Genomic DNA, 22,447 nt, shown 5'->3' with positions numbered 1-22,447 from the left:
AAGTAAATGAAGAAAAGTTTAAGATGAAACAAACTTGAAAAATTTTGGTATGAGAACAAATGCGTTCAAACTGAATTTATCTTTGAATTTCCAAAAAAAGCCATGTCACTGCTTAGCTTCAACCAAAAATTGAATATGGATATGTAATTAGATATTGCGAATTCACTAGGTGAGCTCTATCTTATGAAGATACTACAACAATTTTTTCAAGCGAGAAAACTCTTGTCTTTGTAGCCCTCTGACGGCAAGAAGAAAAATTAATAGGTAAGTAAATCACAACCAGAAAGATTTTAATTTCATTTCTAAATTTGAAAATTCAAGTATATTTTGATTATATTTAGTCAATAAAGACTAAAAAAATGTGTCTATTTCATTATTGACCTCAATAAATTATTTTTTAGAAACTAAAAATCTTTCTCGAAATGATTGGAATTTCTGGGAATTAATGTAACAAATAATTTTTATAAAAATACTGTAGTAATATATTCGTTGAAGGGAAGATAACTACTTATTAACTTCTACTTTTTATTTCTGTTTATTCACAAAAGTTTGAATAATTAACATAATGCTAATTCTTCAATACGAAAAAATTGTTTATTTTATGATTAAATTAAATTACAAATTAAAATTGAAAATTTCGTAAAGTATAAACACACCAATTTAGGCTGGACCTAAAATATCTAAATTTGCAGTAGTATCTTGAACATTACTATGCGCTATCATATATTCAGAGACTGATATGTAGAGTCCAACTAATAATCCAATTACACTTGCTATATAAATGTTTCTTTGAAAGATAATACATGTTGCTACACAAAGACCAAAATACGTAGCATATCTGGCAATATTTTCTTGCTTTCTGCGACCCAGAAGATCAGAATCTACAATAAAACAGTGTACATTATAATAATAGTTTATATTACAATTTTTGCATTAACTGGTAACAATCATATATCCATTATTAAACTCACTTATACATAAATTATCCTTCTTATGATATTCTTCAGCACATTTTATACACATATCTGGACCATCACCAGTACAACCATTACAAGCTTTGTCACAACCTACATTAAACAACAATATTAGTTTTTCAATTTTTAAGGAAATATATTCCATACAACTTACTTAAGCATATGTAACCTCCTTCCTTATTAATACAAAATTGATTGCCAGGACAATATTCATCACTATTTATGCATTCATCAATATCAACACATCCTTGCTCTGCTATCATGTGCCATCCTTTTGTACATTTGTCACAGTTTTTTGGTCCAGCTCCTTTGCAAGGACCATCACAAGCATCATGACATTCAGAACATAATAATTTGTTCTCATCTTTGTAAGATTCATAAAATCCAATATCACATTCAGAACAATTGTCCCCTTGATAGCCTTTATCGCAGAAACATCCACCACTTCCTTTCCTAGTGCCTCCTCCTTTACATTTACCATTATTATTACAAATTTTATCTGGAAATCCTGGACATGGAATACACTGTGGTCCAAAATGATCTTTTGGGCAACATCGCTCTGTTTCTTGAATACATATATAATCAAAAATATCTGGATGTTTGTTTTGATTATTAAACCACCAATCTTCTATTTTGCTCTCCAATTCTTCTGCTAATGCATGACATTGAGTCTCACCCCGTTCTACTTCTTTACATAAATGTTCTTGTATTTCTATTAATCTGGTTTCGCTTTTCGAATATGAACCTAACTTATCTTCTTCCCATGCGCTGTCACCTCCATCAAATTTTTCACGTTTAGTTCTTTCTATACCCTATAAAACAAAAATTATATTAGTAGAATTTGAAAACAACATTCCAATAAAATATTTAAATAAGAATGTAATTATGAATAAAAATAAAATTATCCAAAGTACTTTTACATATACAAAGCATTGATACAAAATTTTCAACGATTTATATTTTTAATTACAATTTTCTTTTTATACAAATACATAAAATGTAATAAACTTACCTTTTTAAAACTATTTACTAAAATCTTACAAGCTGCACAAGGCGGAAATTGTTGTGCTTTGAGTTCTTCACTCGATGGTTTTTTGTTACACTCAACAGAGAGAGTAATATAAAGTATGATAAACAAACTCAACAAATGAAGGGAAACAATATCAATAGTTTTTCGCATTATTCTACTTGAATGTGCCGGCCACTACTACACGTCAACATGTAAATACGTAAAGATATTATATATAAAAGACTCTTATCTCTGTTTTGAAAATAATAAAAAATCAAAACTTTAGATAATTTATTTCATAATATTTTACATACAATCATAATTTCATACAAAATTTTGATAATACTTTCAAAATACGTGAATAGATCACAGATTTTTCTAGACTGACAGTAAAAGACCAGACGACAAAACAGTGTTTTCTAAATGAGCATGCGCGGTATAACAATATGTCTACATTTTAAACCAATCAAAAAGTGGCACATGGTTCTTCCAGATTCTGAAAGATGTGCATTTACATTGTATGTGTTTGTAATTAGTTTTAATACATACAATTACAATCTAATATTTTTATTGGATACTGTAATAACTACAGCTTTTTGTAGCTTTTTCAATAATGTTAGAACAATTATTTTATCTTTATATGTGATGTCATTATCTATCTATCAAGTTTATATTACAGATAAGATAAAGATTCCTGTGTATAAAATTCTACGACAAATTTCGAACTAAACTAAAATGATATCCTTCATTAAAATACGTATTGTATGAGACAATATATTAGATACAATTTTTGCTTACACAAAATCAAATCTATAATTATCCTTCTATAGTAGCATCGGGTATTGAACAAAACACCAAGTGAATATGTATCTATTACGATAGTATATTTCGTGGCAGTAGTGACGTGTCTTCAGTCGTGTCAAATTTTCAAAGGTTAGGAAGGGTATGTGTGTTTAAGTATATTATTTTATTGACACTTAATAAAAGATGTTGACGAAATTTGAAACAAAGTCCGCTCGTGTAAAAGGACTTTCTTTTCATCCGAAACGACCCTGGGTTCTTGCAAGGTAAGTACAAACTTTCATTTCCAACATTTTTATTTTAATGCATATCCATCCTTACTTACACAAATTGTAGGCAAAGTTAATAAACGGAATAAAAATATGTACTAAAACATAATACTAATAATCCATTCCTTCTTATGATTTAAGTGAGAGAATATTACAAAGTTGTAACAAATATTTTTTTACAGTTTACACAATGGAGTTATACAATTATGGGACTATCGCATGTGCACTTTATTAGACAAATTCGATGAACATGATGGACCTGTTCGTGGAATCTGTTTCCACAATCAACAACCACTGTTTGTATCTGGTGGTGATGATTATAAAATTAAAGTTTGGAATTATAAGCAACGCAGATGCATATTTACGTTATTAGGACATTTAGATTATATCAGGACAATTGTATTTCATCAAGAATATCCATGGATTCTAAGTGCATCAGATGATCAAACAATTCGTATTTGGAACTGGCAAAGTCGTACTTGCATTTGTGTCTTAACTGGACATAATCATTATGTCATGTGTGCACAATTCCATCCTACAGAAGACATAATAGTATCAGCATCATTAGATCAAACAGTTAGAGTATGGGATATTTCGGGCCTAAGAAAAAAGAATGTAGCTCCTGGCCCAGGAGGCTTGGAGGATCATCTAAAAAATCCTGGTGCAACTGATCTGTTTGGTCAAGCTGATGCTGTAGTAAAGCATGTCCTTGAAGGGCATGATCGTGGCGTCAATTGGGCAGCCTTCCATCCTACATTGCCCTTGATTGTCTCTGGAGCTGATGATAGACAAATTAAAATGTGGAGAATGAATGATGCCAAAGCATGGGAAGTAGACACATGTCGTGGTCATTACAACAATGTTTCTTGTGTCTTATTCCATCCTAGACAAGATTTAATTCTTTCAAATTCAGAGGATAAAAGTATTCGTGTTTGGGACATGACGAAACGTAGTTGTTTACACACATTTAGAAGAGAACATGAAAGATTCTGGGTTCTTGCAGCTCATCCTACATTAAATCTCTTTGCTGCTGGTCACGACTCTGGAATGATTATTTTCAAACTTGAGAGAGAACGTCCAGCATATGCTGTACATGGGAACGTTCTTTACTATGTAAAAGAACGTTTTCTTAGAAAATTAGACTTTACTACTTCAAAAGATACTTCTGTTATGCAACTGCGTGGAGGTGGAAAGACACGTCCATACAGTATGTCTTACAATCAAGCTGAGAATGCTGTCTTAATCTGTACAAGGTCACCCAACAACATTGAAAATAGCACTTATGATTTGTGTATGATACCTCGTGAGGGTGATTCAATCACTGAGGCAGACACAAAACGTGATTCTGGTGTCACTGCTATTTGGGTTGCAAGAAATCGTTTTGCTGTGTTGGACAGGGGTTACTCGGTATGTATTATGTGAAACATAATCAAAAACATTTTAATGTAATCAATATATTATTTTATTGCAGTTGATCATCAAGAATTTGAAGAATGAGTTTACTAAGAAGGTACAAATTCAGAACTGTGATGAAATATTCTATGCTGGTACAGGAATGCTTCTTTTACGCGATGCTGATCAAGTAACGCTCTTCGATGTTCAACAGAAGAGAACATTAGCTGAAGTAAAGATTTCTAAATGCCGATACGTTGTATGGTCCAGTGACATGTCCCACGTTGCTCTACTTGCAAAACATACAGTTAATATCTGTAACAGACGATTGGAGTCCTTGTGCTCCATTCATGAAAATACTAGAGTTAAATCTGGAGCATGGGATGATTCTGGAGTATTTATATATACCACTAGTAATCACATTAAGTATGCAATTAACAATGGTGATCACGGCATCATCCGCACATTAGATTTACCAATATATGTAACCAGAGTCAAAGGCAATCAAGTTTATTGTCTGGACAGAGAATCCAGAACACGAATCCTTAGAATAGATCCAACTGAATATAAATTCAAACTGGCTTTAATCAATAGAAAGTATGAAGAAGTGCTGCACATGGTTCGAAATGCAAATCTTGTTGGTCAATCTATAATTGCATATCTGCAACAAAAGGGATATCCTGAAGTTGCACTGCACTTTGTTAAAGATGAGAAAACTAGATTCGGTTTAGCCCTTGAATGCGGAAATATCGAAGTTGCTTTAGAGGCAGCAAGATCCCTTGATAATAAAGCTTGTTGGGAAAGTTTGGCTCAAGCAGCCTTGTTGCAGGGTAATCATCAAGTTGTAGAGATGTGTTACCAAAGAACAAAGAATTTTGAAAAGTTATCATTCCTTTATCTCATTACTGGCAATTTGGAAAAATTGCGTAAAATGATAAAAATCGCAGAAATAAGAAAGGATGTATCAGGTCAATATCAAGGTAGCTTGTTGCTCGGTGACATTTATGAACGTGCAAAGATTTTAAGAGTATGTATTTCTGCAATTATTAAAGAAAATTTAATTGATTATTGCAGTATTTACATTTTATTTCCTTATTTTTAGAATTCCGGTCAAGCGTCTTTAGCTTATGTAACAGAGAAGGTTCACGGTATTTCATCTCCAGAAGATGATGAACAATATAGTTCCATGAGTGAAGAACTTTCAGCTCTAGAAAAAGGAGCAGTGTATCTACGACCACCTGTACCTATCCAACAAGCTGAAAATAACTGGCCATTATTAACAGTCTCCAAAGGTTTCTTCGAGGGTGCAATGCTGTCACGTGGAAAGAGTCAAGTGGCTGCTGCTTTAGCTCCGGAAGATGATAGTACCGTACCCGTTGAAGGATGGGGTAATGATGAAGAATTAGGAATAGATGATGAGGAAGGTGGTGAAACGGAACAACCACCTGAGGGAGAAGAAAGTGCTGGATGGGATGTTGAAGAAGTGGATCTACCTCCAGAACTTGAAGCAGCCGCCACCGCAACAGAAGATGGTTATTACACAGCTCCCACAAAAGGTGTACCACCAACACAACATTGGATGAACAATTCCCAATTAGTTGTGGACCATATACTGGCTGGATCATTTGAAACAGCATTTAGATTACTAAATGATCAAGTTGGCGTTGTTGAATTTGCTTCATATGAGAATCTCTTTATGACTACTTTTGCACGAGCTAGAACAGCTTTTGATACATTACCTAGTATACCTTCATTATACGCTTATCCTCAAAGAAATTGGAAAGAAGCGACTCCAAAAAGCGGTCTACCCGCAGTGGGATTACATCTTACAGATTTAGTCCAGAGACTACAAGTTTGTTATCACTTGACTACCGGTGGAAAATTCACGGAAGCAATAGAAAAGTTCAAAGCAATACTACTTAGTGTGCCGCTATTGGTTGTGGACTCAAGACAAGACATTGCAGAAGCACAACAATTAATTCAGATTTGTAGAGAATATATTTTAGGTTTGAAGATGGAAACTGAAAGGAAAAATCTACCTAAGGCCACTCTAGCAGAACAAAAACGCATTTGTGAAATGGCAGCCTACTTTACGCATTGCAGTTTACAACCCGTTCATCAGATGCTTACATTGCGGATAGCTATAAATATGTTCTTCAAATTAAAGAATTACAAAACTGCTGCATCTTTTGGCAGGAGATTGCTTGAATTAGGACCTAAACCAGATTTAGCACAACAAGTTAGAAAAATTTTACAAGTATGTATTTCTTTATGAATATGTTGTATGAATGTACAATTATATTAGAATATTTTTTCAATTATATTTCTGTTCCAGGCATGCGACATGAACCCAGTGGATGAACACCAATTAGCGTATGATGAACATAATCCCTTCTCATTGTGTGCTAGTACATTTGTTCCGATTTACAAAGGAAAACCAGAAGTTAAGTGCCCACTATGTGGAGCAAGTTATTTGCCACAGTTTAAAGACACAGTATGTAAGGTCTGCGAAGTTGCATTAATTGGTAAAGAATGTATTGGTTTAAGGATAAGTCCTGTACAATTCCGATAATTTTTTGCCATGTTTTTATATTAATTAATCTAGCAATCGAAATGTTATCATCATCTAAAAACTAAATACAGAAATACACTATAAATATAGTATCAATTTTTCTATTTGTTAACTGTATTAGATGTGAAAGGTATTATGTCATTCCAAAAAGTATTGTAAATATCATGAAACATGAACATGTGAATCCAGATATTAAAAAAATGTTTCCTTCAATAATGTACCAAGGAAAAGAAGTGATGCATTTTACTATGTTTATATTGTTATTACTTCATACAAGAACAATATAAAGTATATTTTGAAAACAAGGGTAGAAATTAATGAATTTCAGTAGATATTAAGATTACAATTTTGTATGCTTATTTTAGACATTTCTGATTTGTACAATTAATCTTGTGCATATTTAATAAATGTTTTTTCGCAATTAATTGGAATGTTATTTATTAACTGTCTCTGATTATTATGGTTTTGTAGTTAAGTTCGCGCTTAAATACACAATCTTATAAGATTTTTATGATTGTTATACATATGTACATAATTGAAAGATAAAACGAAATACATTTATATTGATTACTTCTGATCGTTTATATCTACATTCAATGAATTTACAGTAAAATAAAGTCGTTCTTTTTTTTTCTTATCATTAAAATGATAAGAAATGTTGTAAGTTTGGTAAAATTCTGTGATCGTAATTCAGACGTCAAAAAACATAAGCAATTGAATAGTGATCGTACAGAACGTTCTTTTATGGAATAAACTTACAAAAAACCCTAGAACAATGTATGTTGGTAAGATATGCGGTCGTTACCGACGCAAGTTGTGTTCAATGGTGGACGAAGATTGCGGAGGCCTCTTGTGCGTGCCGTCAAACTACTGATTGCAACAGCTTTTTCGGCAAGTACTAAAAACCTCTTGTTGAATGTTCGTCACATTAGACCAAGCCGCCTATACAGGAGAATTCATTGTAATTCGTAAAGTGATTATTAGTACATAATGAAATCTTCAATCGCGCCGATTTTCGTCAGTTTGACGGAAGTTCCAAAGGAGACATAAAGCTATGTTCGTTTTGAAGCAGACACGAAGAATGTTGGTAGATTAACCTCCAGTCAAGTATATAATCAGGGCCCTATTTGATTCTAACGATGATTGTGCAACGTGAAAAATATATATTGTCTATTCAACTTAAGATTAGAGCAAAACACAACAACAATGGCGGCACTGGCGGTCACGTGACGAATCTCCCATTGGCCTCTTTTGTGCTGAGCAGGGCCGTATCAACGTATAGTATGTCTGACTAAAATCTTTTAACGACTTTCATTCTTGTAAAAAAATAACGCACGAAATTCACACATATATGCGTCGTATACCTGACAGCACATATGTTCTTGTTTTTTTCTTAATCTAGTAGTTATTATTTAAATATAGTACATCATGATTACTGGTATATAGGATTACTTTATTCCATTTACACTTTAGTTTCATGTGACGTTCCTGGAAAAGTCACGTGGTTTTGTTGTGTTTTGCTCTAATCTCAAGTAGGACAGATAATACATCACCGAAATATTAATACAATTAGCTGAGTGAAAGCTAAATTCTATTTTTTTCCTAATCTAATTTTCTATTTAAATGCATTTCTATTGTTTATTTATCTTAAGATTGAGGAGAAATTTCATCATACAACTTTCTTACGCATATCTTGCTATAGTACGTGCCAACAATCAAAGGTCTTTAAACTTTGTATTCGTTTCTGTTTTCAACTAGATTTGTAACTATTGTTTTGTACAAAAATTATTGAACGATTAAGTGTTTTGATTTAAACTTACTGCAAGCAGAAACAATTTTATCCGGTATTAAATGAGGCAATAAAAAATTTGTCATATGATTACACATGTCGCCATTCTTGTTGTATTTTGTTTCAATCTTAAGTCAAGTAGACAGTAAATAGTACAGTACTGTTTCTGACAAGGTCTATGTGGCGCTGATGCAGCGAGTGCATACGGTGAATAAAGTTTACAGTTTTATCCATACTAAACTATGTTTGAATATCCTTTAGTACTGCAAACTACAAATTGTTAAAACGTACACAGCAACATTACCAAACAAGTTCATTTTGGCAATGAGAAAAAATCGCATCTTTACTTTTTCCCCTGTGTAGTGGCAGCAACATTATTTACTCTACACATTTTACTATCTACCTCAAACATGTAATCTCAGTTAAAGTCATTGTAACACTCCACCACACAACTGGTTGCATTCGAAGCGCCATCTTATGCAAGAAGGTGCGTCTTTATTGCGAGATTTGTATTAGTATTTGTAATTCATAGGTTTTTGAGTTCCTTTTCTCTAGAAAAATCTTTTCAATGCATTCCAAATACTCTGTGAAGTAAAAATATTAAGAAACTTCATTTTTATGCAATAAATACAAGTAATTGGAAGTAATTCATATTTTTTGTTCATATCTTGTGATTCGTAAAACGCTAGGTGGCGCTTTGAAAACAAGTTACACTTTAAAAATGGAGGCAGTTTTGTCTATCTTTATAGGATTAACGTCTATATGACATTACACAACCTTTATAAGGTGGCTCCGTTTCACTAGCGCCACGCAGATCCTTTCCGTGACAGTGTTGTACTTCTTCACCCCACTCCTACTACCAGCAGGCAACAAAGATACTAGAACCTTTTTCTTATATCCTAATATTCAGTGACCTACTTGCAGAGCCAAACGTAGTGTGCGACAGGAACGATAATTAATTAGTCTTGTTGGCGCGCTTTCGACTCATTTGTTTTTTGACAAATTTTACTTTTTATTTTAACGATGATGTAGATTTTATAAAACATTTAAATCATATGTAATTAACAAAAGTACATGCTTATACTGATGTAACGAAAATTTAAATAAAATTAGGTATAGTATTATTTATTTTGTCTGCTATTACGTTTTCGTTCACTAATATTTGTAGTATGCATGTGTATATCATTTGACTGATTTGAATTTATATATTTTGAAGTTGCATTTACATTACTTGTATAAATTAAATGACATGGATAGTTAACAACAAATATACAATGCGAGAAGGAAAGAAATTTTTGAGATCTATCTGCAGTTTATTAAAGAAGTTATTACGGTATATTTTTACAATGGTATGATACTCTTTAAACAGTTAATTGTTTCTTTTTTTACAAAAAGGTACAAAATCATTAAATTATGTAAATAATGTTGTATCTGTGTACAGTTTATCCATAGAACGAATGAATTGAACATACAGCATGAGAATAAATTGTCGGCTTTGCCACCCACAAGCATGGCGCTGCGAATTGGCCATTGAGTATCACGACTTAAGAAAGGGCAAGGATTTTCGTTGGTGAGTTTGGTAGTCAGAGTGGGGGTGGAAAAGTATTCTGATCGCCAGTGTACATACGTGTTGCGTTACAGACGTCTCCTGATTCGTATGGAATTTTCGTAATTTTAAACTCTTATCGGAAGTTTATCGCTCTGCGTCACGTCCCTATGAATCCTTCGTTTGGACAGTGCTGGAGAGAAAGTTCGCGAAATACTACTGATAAAAGAAGGTTATAATCGAAAAGTTCGGATATCGACGGTGTTGAGAATATCGAGAGTAGTACGTTTTCATCGAGTGTGTGAACTTTCGAATTCCTTCAAGTCAGGGGGCAAAGGAATCGTGAACAGTGAAGGTGACAAAGCTCCAAGATAAGGAAGGGCGCACTATCTACGAAACCATCGGGCGCCCTACTGCTCCAGGGGTAACTCGGTGGTTCATAGTCGCGCGGTATGAACAAATGATGTGATCAACGGTCATCATGGCGGCACCCATACTAAAGTGGAAGCGGATCACAAATACGACCGGGCCCCAGCCAAGACCCAGACATGGACACAGGGCGGTCGCTATTAAAGACCTCATGGTTGTTTTCGGCGGTGGAAACGAGGGCATTGTTGACGAGCTTCATGTCTATAACACGGGTAAGTAGCATCGCTGCTGTGCGTCTTTTGTGCGCGCCATTCTTGATGATTCCCGCGATCAAAGATGGCGACATACGTTGTCAAGACGGTCACCGGCCGGATCACCGAGGAATTCACGAATTTTGTTCGTGTCAAATGTTTTATCAATGTGTGTTTCATATATTTCGATTGTATCCCAGTTATAGATTTTTCAGTTTCATGCGACAGACTTCGAGAGGGTTTCATATATAGAAATGGCGCGATCTGTCATTTTTCATGTGTATACTCCACGGGAGCGGCCATTGCTGTCTTGTACGCCCCACCACTGATATGCCGTGTTTCCTGTCGTTCCACGTTCACGTTTCACCTTTCCTTGTCTTTTTTCCTTCCGTTCCTATTTCTCCTCCCACTCTTTCGGTTTGCGTTTTTACATCCCCTTCGTATCATAATAGCCCACTGCATTCTTCTCTTTCGTCATATTTTAATATTTATGTGGGTGCATATTTTGGCGCGCTGTATGAATTTAATTTTAAACAGTTTTCTAAAATATCATGTACTCCGTATACAAGCGTTTTTTGACATAAGAATAATATACTAATATAGTTTATATAATTAGTCTAACTAAAATTTCAAGGGTTTACTAAGTATAGTTTGAAATATATTGTGCAAAATGTTTAATATTATTTTTTATTGCTTGGAGCAACTGATCAGTTCATGTTAATTTAATATACCAATAACAAAGTTTAAGTACTAATTCCAGTATGAATAGAATGAGCAATATTTTATACTGTAGTTCTAACAATATTTATTAATTATTCTGTATTTCATCAGTAATTTTAATCCAGTTTAAATAAAAATTCTTCATATAAAAACTTTATGCAGGTCTATATAAATAAAGAAGTGCCTTTGACCATACCTCTTCTTATAGCTACATGTATTTTTTACAGCAACTAATCAGTGGTTTGTACCATTGACAAAAGGTGATATCCCACCTGGATGTGCAGCATTTGGACTTGTTGTTGATGGAACCAGGATTTTGGTATTTGGTGGTATGATAGAATATGGGAAATATTCGAATGAACTTTATGAACTTCAAGCAAGCAGATGGGAATGGAAAAGATTAAGACCGAAACCACCAAAGCAAGGTCTTGTTCCACGTCCCCGTTTAGGGCATAGTTTTACCCTTATTGGCAATAAGGTCTTTGTTTTTGGTGGTTTATCTAACGCAAGTGATGATCCAAAAAATCATATACCGAAATATTTAAATGAGCTGTATACCCTTGAGCTGTTCCTCGATGGTGGAACAGCTTGGGATATACCAAACACTTATGGGCCTGAACCACCACCCAGAGAGTCCCATAGTGGAGTAGCTTATACAGATCGAAAAACAGGAAAAACAAGCTTGGTAATTTATGGTGGGATGAGTGGTTGTCGCTTGGGTGATTTATGGTTTCTTGATATTGATACTATGACTTGGAACAAACCAGTAGTTCATGGACCTACTCCATTACCACGTTCTCTTCACACTGCCACTTTAATTGGTCATAGAATGTATGTTTTCGGTGGGTGGGTACCACTTGTTGAGGATGTTCAAGTTGCAACCCATGAAAAGGAGTGGAAATGCACAAGTACATTGGCTTGTTTAAATTTAGGTAAGTTGAGATACGTGCATTATCACATATTGATTAAGGAAGTAATTGTGCAATATTATTTTAGAAACATTGACATGGGAGGAATTAACACTTGATACTATGGAAGATAATGTTCCTCGTGCTCGTGCTGGTCACTGTGCAGTTGGAGTGCATAGCAGACTTTATATATGGTCTGGTAGGGACGGATATCGCAAAGCTTGGAACAATCAGGTTATTGTTAGTTCGTACAATTACTTGTTAGTATAAGATCAGTTTTATCTATTTTATAATGTAACATAATTTTTCAGGTTTGTTGCAAAGATTTATGGTATCTTGAAGTTAGTATACCTCCTGCTCCATCCAGAGTACAATTAGTGAGGGCTTCTACTCAAACATTGGAAGTTAGTTGGACAGCAACACCATCGGCGCAGTATTATATACTGCAAATTCAGAAATACGATATGCCACCGGCTACAACCGGCACATTTCCTACAGTCACCACACAAACTACTACCACAACAACTACTACACCAGCAGTGGTTACACCTGCAACTGTTCCTGTTACATCTCCGCCCATTGCTACCGTTGCCGCTCTTCCATCTACTTCAACATCTGTACGGCCATCCATAGCGCAAACTCCCGTACGAATACAATCATCTGTACAAAGCCCAGTTCAAAAACCAGTACCAGCACAAGCTGCAACAAAACCAGCGAGTCCAATGACGCCGAGAGTAGCCGGAAATCTTATTAGAATTCGTTCACCAATAGTTACTTCAACACCGACGACCACGGAACAGGCTCCACCTACCAACACAACAGCACCGGGTCAAACGCCAGCCGCAATGTCAGGTATTGCTGCCTTGGCCGCAGCAGCTGCTGCAACTCCAAAAATAAGTATGAATAATGTACCAATCCTTCCGCAAACTACAGCCAATACGATTAGAATGAAAAACGCTCAACCCGGTCAACAAATACGTTTTGCTGCACCTGGAGCTACAGTGCTGAGAACTGCATCTCCGCAGCAAAGCAAACAAATTATTCTCCAGAAACCAGGTCAAAATATCGCTGGTCAACCTCAAATCGTACATCTTCTTAAAACTGGGCAAGGAATGGTAACCAGTATGCCTAAGGTTAGTCTTATTCCTGGTAAGGCCGTTCAAGCAACGGGTGCGAAACCTCTTAATCAAGGACCGACAATATTAAGACTAGTAAATCCAAATACTGTAACAGGATCTAAGATTCTTACTACCATGAAAACGTCTAGCATCGTCGCAATGAGCAAAGGACAAAATATTAGCGGGAAGCAAACAATAATGATTACGAAACCGGGAAATAACGGCGGCCTGGTTGGTCGTAATCAAATAATTGTAGTTACAACAGGTTCTGGTTTAAGAGCTGTGCAGGCTGTTACTACATCTCAAGCTGGTAACGGACAAACGAGTAATATTACTACACCCGTAAACGTTTTACCTTTGTCAGCTACTAATCACGTAACAAATCAGCAAGGAGTAAAGATGATCGTAGTTTCATCTGGGGCAATGGGAGGTGGAACTGCTGGGAAGCCTATTACTATTACGGTTCCAGGTCAGGGTGGTGTACCAAAGACAGTAACGATTGCTACAAAAGGAAACCCACAAGCTATTTTTAACGCTGGAAAGAATCAAATCGTTACTGTCCCACAAATGCAGAAAACACCAGAAGCTGTTACAGTGTCTGGTAAACCTGTAACATTACAAATGTCTGGAGGAATAGGCGCGAAAACGGTTACTTTGATGCCCACAAGTAGTTCAGTGGTCACTACTTCAAGTACATCAGACACGATAGATACTAGTAAGATGTTATTTGTTCCGTCGCAAAAGCAACCATCAGCTTCTCTAGCATCTACAACCGATGGTCCTGCTACAACTGATGCAGCGTTAGCTGCATTAGCTGCGGAAGCAGGTTTAATAGATCCGGTTCAGGAACCTTCAGGTAGCTTATCTTTCATGGTGGCTACAGATGATACTGGGGCAGGAGATGGTAAAATAGATAATAGCTGTAATGGTAGCGAAGCCACCACTGCGGCAGCTTTAGTTTCTCAAATGGGAGCTGGCGAAACTATGCAAGTCGTTGGTAATGGTGATTTTGTGATTCCTCAAATGGATGGGCAAGCAGATATTCTTTTATCTGAAGATGAGGAGAACGATAAAATGGATGTAGATGAAGATCCTGCAACGGAAGAACAGGAAGAGATAACTCCCACTGTCGAATCTGCGGAACTGGAAGAAGATATTGGTGCTACAACCACCGACGATGTTCATATAGAAGAAAGTGATGCAAAACATCCTGAGACCTCAGAGGCTACTCCTGAAGTTCCTGTTTCAACCAGCACCACAGAAGAACTGCAGATGGAGCCGGAGCCTTCAATTGATTCACAACCAGATGAAAGTGAAATACCTGGGGAAGCTACCAATGACGCAGAACCGGTAACTGAAAGTAACATGCCGATTGTAACTAATTCATCGTTAGACGAAGCACAGGATAAAACTGAAATCTCTGCTACGCCGGAGCCCATGGGAACTCCATTAGAAGACACATCTATGCCAGATGCTGTAGATCCATCGGAGAACGAGGAAACCGAACAAATTGAAAATAATGACGTGAAAGACTATGAAAAGTCGCCAGCTTCTGAACATTTATCACCCGAAGACAGTGCATCACAGTTTTCATTAGATGATAGTCAAGATGCAGTGAAAGCTAAAGATGAAGATTCGGAACCATCGATGGATCTCCCCGAGGAGAATTCTTCAATGGAAAAGTTAGAAGATAATGATGAATCCATGGCCGCGGAATCTTCTATGACACCCGCCGATGTAAATATACCAGTAACAACTCCCATTGTAACACCAGATATTAAATTAGAACAACCCGATGAGCCAATGGAACAAGCAAAAATGCCGGAACCACTAATATCATCTACGAGTAGTGTTTCATCTGCTGAAAAGGAAATGGATGTTCAGAAACCAATGGTACCGATTAAAATCGAAGCGAAAGATGAACCTATCAAGAAAGAAACTTCAAAGCAGGATAAAGTAAGCGACAGTAGATCAGAAAACGGGGATGATTCTACAGCACTGACTACACTAGCTACAGCTGCCTTAGGTTCTGCCGAACAACCTGTGAAAATAAAAACTGAACAGGTAAAATAGTATTTTTAGTACTAGTCAATTAGTGAAAAAATAAATTATCATGAAATAAATGCTTTAATAAATATTTGTAGAGTGAAGAGGAAAAGAAAGAAGCAGAGTGGTACGATGTGGGCATAATAAAGGGGACAAGTTTCACTGTACAACATTATTATCTAACTTCTGACGAGCCGATAGATTTGGATATTCCAGCGAAGTCGTTGAATATGGATATTTTCAAGGGAAGAACCAAAGTGGCTTTAGAACCTGGAACAGCTTACAAGTTCAGAGTCGCTGCTGTGAATAGCTGCGGAAGAAGTGCTTGGAGCGAGGTAAATAAAATAATTGTAAATGATCTCAAAAACTTAATAATAAATATAAACTTTCTTTTTATTTAAAGGTGTCCGCATTCAAAACGTGTCTTCCGGGTTACCCCGGAGCACCTAGTGCTATAAAAATCTCTAAGTCCGCGGAGGGTGCTCAAATTTCCTGGGAACCACCATCCAGCAACGTTGGACCTATTTTGGAATATTCTGTCTACTTAGCTGTGCGGAGTGCTAGTACTGCGTTGAATAACGACGGGGAACCAAGAACAATTCTGTCGACTCCAAATCAGTTAGCCTTTATTAGAGTTTATTGCGGTTCGAATAACTCCTGTTCGGTGACAAATAGTTCCCTTAGTTCTGCTCACGTTGACACTACCACAAAACCGGCCATAATATTTAGAATAGCAGCACGAAACGATAAAGGATATGGGCCAGCGACGCAAGTGAGGTGGTTGCAAGGTTAATATATACTCTTTTTATTTTATTATATTATTAAATAACTAATTCAATTAACCCTTGTTACTCCAAACATTTTCTGATGCCATCAGTAAACCACACACAAGATTTTCATAGGAATAATTTTAAAATAATTTTTATACGAATAATGAGTAACCAATCAATAATTTACCCACAGATCCCACCACAGCTGTAAAGAGCAATCCTCAGATGAAGAGAACGGCTTCGGACACACGCGCACAGACGAGCTCCACACCGAAAAAGATGAAAATAGACGCCAAGTGATAATTTCTCGTGAGCCTGTTTTCTTACTCTCTAAGAAAACAAAAGTTTTACTCATTATTTAATTCCCGCTGGTACACACGCCTAACAACGATAATGAGGAACAGTGCATCGTTCGAGTAAGCGACGTGATATATGCGAGTAAATGAAAGAAGTGAATACACGATAAAGAGCGATGAAAGAAGTGTCCACAGCTAGATTGAGGTATAAACATAAGGGTTAAAAAAAGAAGTATTTTAAGTGTTCTATACGAGTACAAGGTCTTTCTGTACCGCGTTTTCTGACTCACCGTTATTCTCCTATTCCCTCGCGGATCGCGACATTTTTCTGTAAAGATAACACGAGTACTGTTAATAAATGGCAAGGTGGTTATTTTGTAGTTAACCAAGTTTTTTCATGTTTATACTGCTTTCTATGAATGTGGTAACATATCGATGGTTACACTTGCATCATTTATCAAGCCTAAATATAGTTTTTATCTAAATATCGACCACCTTCATTTTGATTTTCTACAGGACAAATTAAAATATGAATATAAATCGATAAAAACGGTGAAACGGAATTTTTATTTAATTTTTGTAAAGCTTCTGTTGGAAGTATTCTACATTTTTTTATTGATCATACTTAAAGGTTTTTATTATTACTTGTGCTAACATACGTATAGATTTTCGAATAGATTCTGGAAGTCGGGAAAACTTCTTGCTACATTTGAATATTTATTGTACATATTTGTTTAAAATTTTGTCTAGCAAATTACGTAAAAATTTGTAGTTCGATGCAAGTGTATGAAGCAGAATTGATTATACAATTTTCTTTCTGTTTAGAAGTCGATTGATGCTACTCTTTAATCTGGTTACTTTTGTTACTGCCAATTGCAAAGAAAGCACGGAATCAATAAGAGAAAGCAACACGTAGTGTAAAGTTCTCTTTAAAAATGGGTGCGATACAAATTTATCTTTGTAATTTTGTTATTGCTTTCAATAACAAAACAGAGACCTTTTGTAAAGAAAACTGAAAAAGGAAGGAATATAAGTTAGTAGAAATGCACATATTGTTCGTAAAAGATTATAACTTGATTTCGATGGCGTTGATATTTTAGAAAATACAAAATTTGAAGAAAGTTAAGAATATTTTTAGATGGCAACGAAATAATTATTGGAATAGTATATCATTATAATATATTATGTCTAATATAAAGTTTAATCTTTTAAGATGCTAAGAATTTATATAGAAAAAAAAAGCATATAGAAAGGATTTATATAGAAGGAAATAAAACAATCATGCATTAATGCATTAAGGTACATACATCTTTATTTGTGTTGAGCATAATATATTTTAATTAAACCATTTAGGAGCTTTTAAAACTCATATTAATGAAGCTGGTAATAAATTGCAAAAATTGTCTTGGTCGCTTCAGATTTTATTGAAATGCAATAATTTAAGCGCACATTTTACTTTTACGTTATGAATACACACTCTTTTTGTTGTTTGCTTGTAGCTTAAGCATTAACATAGCATTCTAAATGCTTAATATATTATGTTAAAATTTACATTAACAATACCCTTTACGAACTGAGATATTCGAAATGTGTTGAAAAGTTTAAACGATCTCAAGAACTAATAACTTTGAATTATTTAATGTACAATTTTGATTTTATTGTATATTGAAAATGTGCTCAATATATAATATCCATATGAAATTAACATTAGAATGTAATAATAAGACAGATGGTCCATTGGATATAAAAAATATTTGTGCAAGTAATTGATAAAAGTTATTAGTTCTTTTCTATTGTTTTGTAAATTGTGTTGACAGGCGATGACACTAGACCATACTGGAACATTCATTCATAATTATTATAATACTGTGCAGATAAAACATTGTGAAATGTACGTACATGGGATACGCTATTCTGTTCTTTGTAAAGTAATTCTTAACGCATGTATACTTTCCATGCAATATCCGAATATACTGAAAGGATCTATAAATAAATATAGAAATACATTTTACATGAAATATTCGTTATTTCGTCATAGATTAATTCACAAATAAAAATATGCTCTCATGCAATAGATAAATGAACCTCTAAAAACTGCGACTATACTAAAATTAAGAAAACAAAAAGGGAAGATAAAAATTTTGTTTTAACATTCAAGTAAGGGTGTCATAATCTGTCTACTACACATATGCCAGACATTTTCAAATGAAAAATAGAATTATATACAATGTAAAGCAATCACAGAATTTCTTTTCATGTATTTTAGGTTTTTATTAATTTTAGTATAGGAAGTTTCTGTTCATCATTTATTAATGTTAGCCTCAAAGAGAGCGATCATCTTTAGAGAACGGTATGAATAATATTACATTAACAATTGAAAAAAATTGTTTAAACGATCTAAAACGAAATGAGTGGAACATGAGTGTATTCATCGTAACAACAATTTTGTAGCATAGTTCATTTCGCTACATATGAGAATTTCATACCTTGCATTTCTATTACAAAACAACCCTTGGCAGTAACGAAAGCAAATGTTCACACTAACACGCTCAGTTATCTTTTTTTTTTTTAATTTGCTTGACTGTTGTGGACGATGCAAAGAAGTCTTGTAATTAAGACTTTCGTTCTCTTGGCACATACGAATGTTCAAACGGATCGATCAGATTGATTTTTCGTGAACTCGTACATCCCAAGTTTGAAAACCGCGTTCTGTGATGAAGCATTAGGGAAAAAAGTAACGCGGTAACATCGGACCACGATTTTACTATAGACTCTTTTCCTACGTAACTATAACTTAAAAAGACAAAGCCTTAGTATGCTTACAATTTGCATGAAACGTACGTAAAATATTGAACGTATACAAAGTGAATTGTACGCAGTAGAAAAATTAAAAAAAAAAGAGAGTAAAAAGACGCTGCCGCAAAAAATTTGCCAATGCATCAATGGCAAAGTTTCTTGGCGAATGCAGCGTGTTTGGCGCCATAAGACGGATCAAATTACACTGCACTCAACCTACAATGGTACTGAATAATATACAGTTTGTATTTTTCGACGAAATTTCGCGGTCTCAACGTACGCGTTGCTGCGAGCAATTTTAAAACTGTTTTTTAGTAATAAAAAGAAACGTGAAGATTCGTAGGTAATTGATCCTTTCCGATAAGGTACTAAAATATAAATAGGGTAAAATTGAGACGGTGCATACGAGAAGGATAACTCTAAGTTTCGTGAAACGAAGCCTCGATTTTTGCAGAAATAACTTAAAGACGAAAAAAAAGAATACAGGAATCGTCTTCTCGTACATATCTTCTGAAAGTTTACCGAAGTTTGTAAATAAATCATTTAAAACGTGTCGGATATACTCGAATGTTTAAAACACCACAGCTACAAAATTAGTGTGCCTGATCGCAGACCCAGGTATCGTTTAAGGAAACCAATATTCGCTAATTCGAATTTTATACCTCGATATAAATTTACGTTCGTGTAATCTTGTAAAACGATTCTCGTTAATAATCAAAAACGCTACACATATAGATCAATGTACTTTTCTAAGAACGACACCACACCTTGTATAGCTAATAATATTATCATTTCTAAAGATAATGAACTTTGTGTAAGGTCTGCGATTGAAATAAAAGAGAAACAGTATAACATAATGACGCGCTGTTCAACGAAGAACGGACCGTTCCCTTTATCGATGCAGGTTTATTTCTAAACTTGTTAGTGAAGTATCATCTCACTATGTTTCAGACACCGTTCGACGTTTTAGTTCGTGCGTTAAAATTGTTTTTCTTTTCTAAACAAACGTTCTTTATGATCGTAAGCTACAATTTAGTTAACGTTGGTGCAAAGAAACAGGTTTTAATGCTTTCGAAGAAGGCTCAGCTTCGTAAATGAAATCAAGAACGAAGAACCGAGAATGCGAATTATTTGAATACCTGAAAGAAAGAAAGAACAAAGAAACTCTGAAACCGAACTGCAAACAAAAGTGATCCTACGCAAACATCATACCGACCGAGAAAGTACCGAACGTTTCGAGAAGACAATATTCATGTACGCAAGAGTCGACGTAAACATTATTTCATAGTAGTCAGTATGGATGTAACTATATTGTAGAGAGAGAAAAATGGTATCTTCGAGATTTTCTTTCCCCTCTACGAACCCACATATTGTAGAAAAAAAAGAAGAAGAGTGAACATATTATTATACTTTGAATGTGAAAGATACGACGAGAAGTTACCGTTTTTTCGCAGATATAGTGTCGCAAAGAAAACTGTGTACCTCTGACCGAGTATATTTTTCACGGAAAGTGCAACGTTTCTACGTGTATCTCGATATTAGAATACAGAACGTTCCACCTGATTTTCTCATTCGAACCATGTTACGAACTTATTAGCCGTCGATTACGCTGTTTCGAGAGGATGGCACGATACAAATTACTGTGAAAAACTTGCGCGGAAAGACTCATCGGTCACATAATCAAATTACATATTTCTTTGTATACAGTAGTGAATAAAGTTACATATTTGTGCCCTGTATTATGACATATAAAAGTGAGATAAGTTGCAATTAACTATATCGTATGAAAATTATTTCGGCCCTGTAGTAATGTAGATGTATGTATGTACATTTGAATGTGCTCCGGGAGTAAAGAAGTAAAGGAAGACCAATTTTTAGTACACTATGTTGCGTTCGCAATACTGATATATTCGTTTTTCTTTATCTTCCTAACTAGTCCTTGAATTAAAATACAACTTTAAAATATCGAGTACCGGGTATTTAAAAATAACAGTATATTGCTAACGCCAATTTACATAATAACAATAACGTTTACCAAGAACGATTGAGCAATTTAGCTATCATTTGTTTCCGTAAATACTTCCCCAGAATAATTGGCCCGAGCTCTAATAACTAAAATTCGCAACGACAATGTCTACTTATCGAAACAGCGTATTCGCCGATCGTTCTAGAAGATAAAGTTAAGCGTGTAAATCACACACGAATGCGCATTACACTCATTATCAGACGTTTGCAGCGATAGATTATTTTTTGATGTCTCTAGCTCCAATGTTTGGTATCAGTAGTGAACATCTGCGCAGCCGGATCTAGGAAATAAATGCGACTGTTTGGACATACGTTTTGCATAACAATGACCGGATGTCGACGAATGTCTGGAGCACTTCATTGTAAGAGAAAAAGAATTGACCGATCGGGTATCGATCCCAGTATCTTTCCCTTGTCAGGGTGTCTGTCTCAATCATTAAACAAGAAGCTACCATCGGCGATCCTTCTTCTCCAATTTCATAACATACATATAACATGAACGTAAACATACAAAATGGCTGCCGATGTGTTCTACCGCTTACATCAGCGCTATCCAAACGAGGGTGCGAGCCCTTTGGGGGTTTCCCACTCCTGTCTGCATCGTCAAAGAAACCACGCGACGCTGAGGAGGCAGCCATGGATAGCATCTTCGACGACAAAGAAGCTTACAGGCTGTAATTATAGTCTGTTTTTCAAAAGATCAGATCTGATGCCCACGAATAAGGCGATAATAGTTATCTACCCTACTACTATCTCTACATATTGTCAGTCTAAAATCATTAGACATATTGTCTGG

General features: G+C 35.1%; 3 protein-coding genes across 6 annotated transcripts; 2 read left to right on the top strand and 1 right to left on the bottom strand.

Annotated features, from left to right (window-relative positions):
* Positions 1–572: 572 nt before the first annotated feature.
* Positions 573–2,412, bottom strand: Creld (Cysteine rich with EGF like domains). The gene is made up of 4 exons (XM_076519830.1): positions 1,987–2,412; positions 1,129–1,786; positions 972–1,067; positions 573–881 (listed from the first exon to the last, which is right to left on the bottom strand). Exons 1-4 carry the CDS (start codon positions 2,152–2,154, stop codon positions 661–663), a joined length of 1,143 nt encoding a protein of 380 aa, XP_076375945.1. The 5' UTR covers positions 2,155–2,412; the 3' UTR covers positions 573–660.
* Positions 2,413–2,688: 276 nt separating this feature from the next.
* Positions 2,689–7,442, top strand: alphaCOP (coatomer subunit alpha). The gene is made up of 5 exons (XM_076519828.1): positions 2,689–3,050; positions 3,236–4,460; positions 4,525–5,472; positions 5,548–6,702; positions 6,781–7,442. Exons 1-5 carry the CDS (start codon positions 2,971–2,973, stop codon positions 7,015–7,017), a joined length of 3,645 nt encoding a protein of 1,214 aa, XP_076375943.1. The 5' UTR covers positions 2,689–2,970; the 3' UTR covers positions 7,018–7,442.
* Positions 7,443–7,817: 375 nt separating this feature from the next.
* Positions 7,818–21,400, top strand: Hcf (Host cell factor). Of its 4 annotated transcripts, none has more exons than XM_076519827.1 (9): positions 7,818–7,908; positions 10,248–10,376; positions 10,448–10,993; positions 11,920–12,624; positions 12,689–12,834; positions 12,912–15,782; positions 15,863–16,099; positions 16,168–16,552; positions 16,728–21,400. In XM_076519827.1, the coding sequence occupies exons 3-9, from the start codon at positions 10,834–10,836 to the stop codon at positions 16,832–16,834; spliced, it is 4,611 nt and encodes a 1,536-aa protein (XP_076375942.1). In that variant the 5' UTR covers positions 7,818–7,908; positions 10,248–10,376; positions 10,448–10,833; the 3' UTR covers positions 16,835–21,400. The 4 variants fall into 4 exon arrangements, with proteins under 4 accessions (XP_076375942.1, XP_076375939.1, XP_076375941.1 ...); XM_076519824.1 differs by having other exon boundaries at positions 12,689–12,840; XM_076519826.1 differs by lacking the exon at positions 10,248–10,376 and having other exon boundaries at positions 7,826–7,908; positions 10,677–10,993; positions 12,689–12,840.
* Positions 21,401–22,447: the final 1,047 nt, after the last annotated feature.

Source organism: Megalopta genalis, chromosome 3 (assembly GCF_051020955.1).
Source record: "Megalopta genalis isolate 19385.01 chromosome 3, iyMegGena1_principal, whole genome shotgun sequence".
NCBI classification, from domain to species: Eukaryota; Metazoa; Arthropoda; class Insecta; order Hymenoptera; family Halictidae; genus Megalopta; species Megalopta genalis.
The sequence above is the reverse complement of the archived record's forward strand: the minus strand, read 5'-3'. Positions and strand labels throughout refer to the sequence as shown.

Excerpts from the sequence above, each read along its gene's own strand:
- Hcf (XM_076519824.1), top strand. The coding sequence starts at position 10,834 with ATGGCGGCACCCATACTAAAGTGGAAGCGGATCACAAATACGACCGGG. Across the intron at positions 12,625-12,688 it reads ATTGGCTTGTTTAAATTTAG|AAACATTGACATGGGAGGAA; the intron begins GTAAGTTGAGAT and ends ATATTATTTTAG. Across the intron at positions 16,553-16,727 it reads GCAAGTGAGGTGGTTGCAAG|ATCCCACCACAGCTGTAAAG; the intron begins GTTAATATATAC and ends ATTTACCCACAG.
- alphaCOP (XM_076519828.1), top strand. The coding sequence starts at position 2,971 with ATGTTGACGAAATTTGAAACAAAGTCCGCTCGTGTAAAAGGACTTTCT. Across the intron at positions 5,473-5,547 it reads AACGTGCAAAGATTTTAAGA|AATTCCGGTCAAGCGTCTTT; the intron begins GTATGTATTTCT and ends CCTTATTTTTAG. Across the intron at positions 6,703-6,780 it reads AAGTTAGAAAAATTTTACAA|GCATGCGACATGAACCCAGT; the intron begins GTATGTATTTCT and ends TTTCTGTTCCAG.
- Creld (XM_076519830.1), bottom strand. The coding sequence starts at position 2,154 with ATGCGAAAAACTATTGATATTGTTTCCCTTCATTTGTTGAGTTTGTTT. Across the intron at positions 1,787-1,986 it reads TAGTAAATAGTTTTAAAAAG|GGTATAGAAAGAACTAAACG; the intron begins GTAAGTTTATTA and ends TTTGTTTTATAG. Across the intron at positions 882-971 it reads GAAGGATAATTTATGTATAA|ATTCTGATCTTCTGGGTCGC; the intron begins GTGAGTTTAATA and ends GTTTTATTGTAG.